Source organism: Oryza sativa, chromosome 9 (assembly GCF_034140825.1).
Source record: "Oryza sativa Japonica Group chromosome 9, ASM3414082v1".
Classification (NCBI taxonomy): Eukaryota; Viridiplantae; Streptophyta; class Magnoliopsida; order Poales; family Poaceae; genus Oryza; species Oryza sativa.
The window spans coordinates 21,269,335-21,274,278 of record NC_089043.1 but is presented as its reverse complement, the minus strand read 5'-3'; the positions used below and the strand labels follow the sequence as shown (position 1 = coordinate 21,274,278).

The following is a 4,944-nucleotide window of genomic DNA, read 5'->3' as shown; positions in this document are numbered from 1 at the left end:
GTTGGAGGCTTTCACATGGATTTTACTTATTCTATGCATAATTTTGAGGATGTATTTTAGAGTCGTTTTGGGACGCGACAAAAGGTGATGAGCGCGCTTTCCTATTTACAATCTAACTCAGCGCCTATTACAGCAGTCTTGTCAGGATCGGAGGGATCTAAGGGAATCTTTTTCGTCTTAGCATCACTTTCTTCGGTCTTCGTCAGCTTGGTTGTAGGAACTTCTCCCTCGCTTGCCGTGGTCGCAGCCAGTCGGATCTCTTCGCGGGCGAGAGTGGTCTCGTGGGTTTGTGCCATCTCGCAACTTTCTTTGTCACATGTGACGGCTTGCTTGATGTCGCTCCGTAGTGATATGACCCCTCGAGGACCAGGCATCTTCATCATCATGTAGGTGTAGTGCGGGACGGCCATGAACTTGGCTAGAGCCGGTCGTCCGAGTATAGCATGATATGCTGTCTCGAAATCAGCGACTTCGAAACAAACATTTTCTGTGCGAAAATTCTCCCGAGTGCCGAAGGAAACTGGAAGAGTGATCTGCCCGAGTGGTGTGGCTGACAATCCTGGGATAACACCATGGAAGGGTGCATTACTCGGCTTTAATTCCGTGCGAGGAATCTGCATATCGTCCAAGGTCTTAGCGAAAAGGATGTTGAGTGCGCTGCCACCATCGATGAGAGTCCGTCGAAGCTTGACATTGCGAACCACTAGGTCTAGTACCAGGGGGTACCGCCCTGGGTAGACCACTCGGGCGGGATGATCCGAGCGGTCGAACTTAATTGCTGTCTCTGACCACCGAAGATATTGGGGCGTGTTAGGCTGAACCGCATTGATCTCCCGTTCTGTTAGCTTCTGTTTTCTCTTGGACTCATAAGCCAGGGGTCCGCCGAAGATGTGATTAAGTTCTTTGCGATGATCTTGAAAACCAGTCGGGGCATTGTCTTCATCATCTTTCTTCTTTGATGTGCCCTGATCTCCGTCTGCAGGTTTGCGGGCGTTCTTGACGTATTGCTCCGCGAACTGTTTGTAGACGGAGCAATCTTTGGCCACGTGGTTGGAGTTGGGATGATGCGGACATTGGGAGTTCATTATCTTGTCGAAGGTGTTGACGCGAGGACGTTGTCGGGAAGATGGAGAGGTGGTCGCCACAAGTTCTTCGGGCTTACGCTTGCGATCCTTGTGGTTGTTACTTCCACTCCCCCCTGCAGTCGGCGTGTCCTTATTTGGCTTCCAAGTGGTGCCCGACTGTTTGGACGCGGTGATAGCATCTTCGGCTTTGGCATACTCGTTGGCTTTTTCGAACATCTGCTTAACCATCCTAGGAGGTTTACGTCCGAACTTGCCGACTAGATCCTCGTGGCGAATGCCTTTAGTGAAGGCGGCGATGATGACGTCGTCGGTGATGTCGGAGATCTTGTTGCGTTGTTCGGAGAAGCATCGGATGTAATCTCGAAGGGATTCTCCAGACTTCTGAACGATGTTGTAGAGATCAAACTGTGTGCCGGGGCGTTCAAAGGTGCCCTGGAAGTTGGCGATGAAGTGATCACGAAGTTCCGCCCATGATCTGATCGTGCCACAGGGTAGTCCGTGGAGCCAGGATCGGGCGGAGTCCGCTAGGGCCACAGGCAGATAATTTGCCATGGCCTTGCTGTCTCCTCCTGCTGCGCGGATTGCGAATCCGTAGACGGTGAGCCAAGACTCCGGATTAGTGGTGCCGTCATACTTCTCGATTCCAGTCGGCTTAAAGCCGGCTGGCCAATCCACTCGACGCAGGTCATTAGTGAAGGCAGCTACTCCATCCACGTCGTCATCGTAGCGATTTGGTGAATGGCGGTGACCTCGTGCTGCACGGTGCTGGTTGATCGTCTCGCGAAGGTCGACGGGACGCTGGCGAGGTGGAGAGTGAGGCCGTTCAGCTCGGCGCTCCCTGTGACGTTCGGGAGGTGAGTGAACAGATCGTTTGTCGTGACCCCTGCTCCTGCGACTAGATCCTGTGCCGGTGATGTTGAGGCTTGGCTGATGATAATCATGAGATCGGAAATGAGGGACTCGGCTACCAGTTGGGGTGCGGGTGCTTGCGGAGTTGGTTGGAACCGAGGCCTTTGTCTGGTTCAAGATGTTGACAACATGATCGGCTTGGTTGAGTGCGTCTTCCTTGAGGAGGGTGTCGAGGAGAGTGATTGCTGCAACCGCGTTCTGCTGGGGGGTGCGAAAGACCGCTGTCCCGTCGACGTCTTGTTGCCCAATGAGCTCTCTCGCTCGGCGCCCAGATTCCAAGGCGCGTTGCCGTCGATCTTCAGCCTCCTTTGCAATCCGTTCGCGATCTTGTTGCTCACGCTGTAGTCGTTCTCGCTCCTGTCGCTGTCGCTCTTTCTCCAGTCGGCACGTTCAGCTTCTTGCCGTGCGCGATCTTGGCCCGCTTCTCGGGCTTGGCGCTGTTCCTCTGTTTCGTTGTCAGCCATGAATACGCCGAAGAAGAGGGGCATGTAGTTATCCTCATAGCTGTCGTCGAAGTTGTCGAGGTCGCCGTGGTCGTAGTGGTAGCCGAAATCGTCGTAGTCGAGGATCTCGGTTGGTCAAGAACTGACGCCGGGGGAGCTAAGGTAACCATCTAACTCTTCCGTCGAGACTGTCCCAAGAGGTTGGAGTATAACGCCAACCTCCCTGGATCTAGACTGGATCGGGGCCGATACCGGAGCTCGCCTAGATCTCCAAGTGGGAGATGTTTTGGCTGTGAAGACGGCGACCAAGTCATCAGGAAGTTTCATCAAGATTGAGGGATAGGACTCGTCGTCTTGATATGGCCACGGAGGAGTAAATTGGATCTCGTCCGAGTAGTTTGAAGCCGACTCGGAAGATATGATCTTGGAGTAGGCCTCGCCCGAGTTCGGAATACCGAACTGCACGGGGACCTGGTCTCTCCCCGACTGGTTCGAATCCGAGTCAAGGAGAGAGATCTTGCCGAAGTCGTTGGTGATGAAGTTGAGGCTGCCGAACCGGAACGCCTGCCCGGGAGAGAAGGCGAAGTCGTCGATGGCAGAAACAGAACCCATCGCACTTAGTCGGCAAAAACTTGACGCTTCCCCTACCTGGCGCGCCAACTGTCGAAACAAGATTTCGGCAATAATAAAAGTGGGTGGCTATCAAGCTAGGAAAGTGGATGGGTTTGGAGACAAGGAATTTAATACAGGTTCAGGCCTTCTTATTCAAGAAGTAATACCCTACTCCTGTCCGGGGATGATTCCGCCGAGTGTTTTATTGATTGTATGATTGGGAGAAAAAAGAATCGTGCCCCAAGAGGCACACGGACCCTCCTTATATAGGGGAAGGAATCCGTAATACAAAGTACAGTCCATATCCTAACGGAATATGGGATTACAGATAAAATACAATCGTAACCGACTAGGATCCTAGGTACTTTCTTGATATACAAGTTTAGAATCTAACCCGAGTCCTCATAAAGATATTCTATCTATATTTGGTACTGTATATCCAGCTAGAATATAACTGCCATGTAGATATGGGGTAACCATAATCTCCACACACACTCACCCCTATGAACGCATACACGCATACCCTACCCCTATGAGCACCTCCGGAAGACTGGACCGGCATATCTTGATATTAACGAAGTCACCACAGGCGCCTCGCTGTCGACGGGTATGTCGCCTACCACTAAAAGAATAATCAAACCAGGTAACTTTTGACTAATGATTATATTAACAATATCTATGCTAAGTGTTATGCATGCTATATAACTAAATTCATATTTTGAATTACTTTCATTTGATGCTAATTTCATATATTCATTGGAAACATAACATACAATAAATTAATGGTCAAAATATATTATTGAAAACCGTATAAAAATGTAAACCTTATAATTTAAGACGGATAGAGTACTATCTAGTATGCGATAGGATATTTTTTAGTACAATAAATCTGGATAGAGGATATTTTCTAAATGAATCTGATTAGCCTGTCCAGATTCATTGCACAAGGAAATGTTTTATCGCATACTAGATAGGAACATTGTGGGATGTGGGAAGTATAAGTCAGCATCGAGTAAGGCACATTATGCCGTTACGGCTGAGCGCGCGAGCATTTTTACTTGGAGGGATTTATTCGGGTAAGGCTATTGCGCCCCTCCCCATATAAGCTCCCTCCTCTCCCCCCTTCCTCCTCCCCTTATTCTCTTTCTACTACAGTATACTATAAAATTTTAAAAAATAAAAGAACAAAGTTAGAAAAAAATATATATAGAAATACTATATATAAAAAATATTTAATTCAAATTCAAATTTAAAACGGGTATATAAACTTTTGACTTATAAATTTTGGATCTATAAACTAATATTTGAATTCAAATTCAAATTTGAACGGGTATGTAAACTTTTGACTTATAAACTTTGGGTCTATAAACTAATATTTGAATTCAAATTCAAATTTTAAACGGGTATGTAAACTTTTGACTTATAAACTTTGGGTCTATAAACTAATATTTGAATTCAAATTCAAATTTGAAACGCGTATGTAAACTTTTGACTTATAAACTTTGGGTCTATAAACTTTAGGTGTATAAACTTTAGATGTATAGAAATACTATATATAAAAAATATTTGAATTCCAATTCAAATTTGAATCGGATATATAAACTTTTGACTTATAAACTTTGGGTCTCTAAACTTTAGATGTGTAAACTTGATGTGTACAAACTTTAGGTGCATAAATTTACTAAAATAGAAAAGTAATACGGTGTCAAAAAAGAAAACCAGGTGGAGGGAGGGGAGGGGGGACGGGCTGATCGCTAGGGGCGACCGATCGCCCCTTAGCAATCTCAGATTGATTCTCAGTATTTAATGTTTTTCATGAAATCATCTGTGTAGTTTCAAATGGACTTATATAGAGAAATCAGGAATCTCAAGGATAACTATCCGCGATATAGGAA

At 46.7% G+C, this 4,944-nt stretch overlaps 1 protein-coding gene across 1 annotated transcript; it reads right to left on the bottom strand.

Moving 5' to 3' along the window:
* Positions 1–585: 585 nt before the first annotated feature.
* LOC136351719 (uncharacterized) lies at positions 586–1,637 on the bottom strand. Its single transcript, XM_066303986.1, has 2 exons — positions 1,163–1,637; positions 586–614 (listed from the first exon to the last, which is right to left on the bottom strand). Exons 1-2 carry the CDS (start codon positions 1,635–1,637, stop codon positions 586–588), a joined length of 504 nt encoding a protein of 167 aa, XP_066160083.1.
* Positions 1,638–4,944: the final 3,307 nt, after the last annotated feature.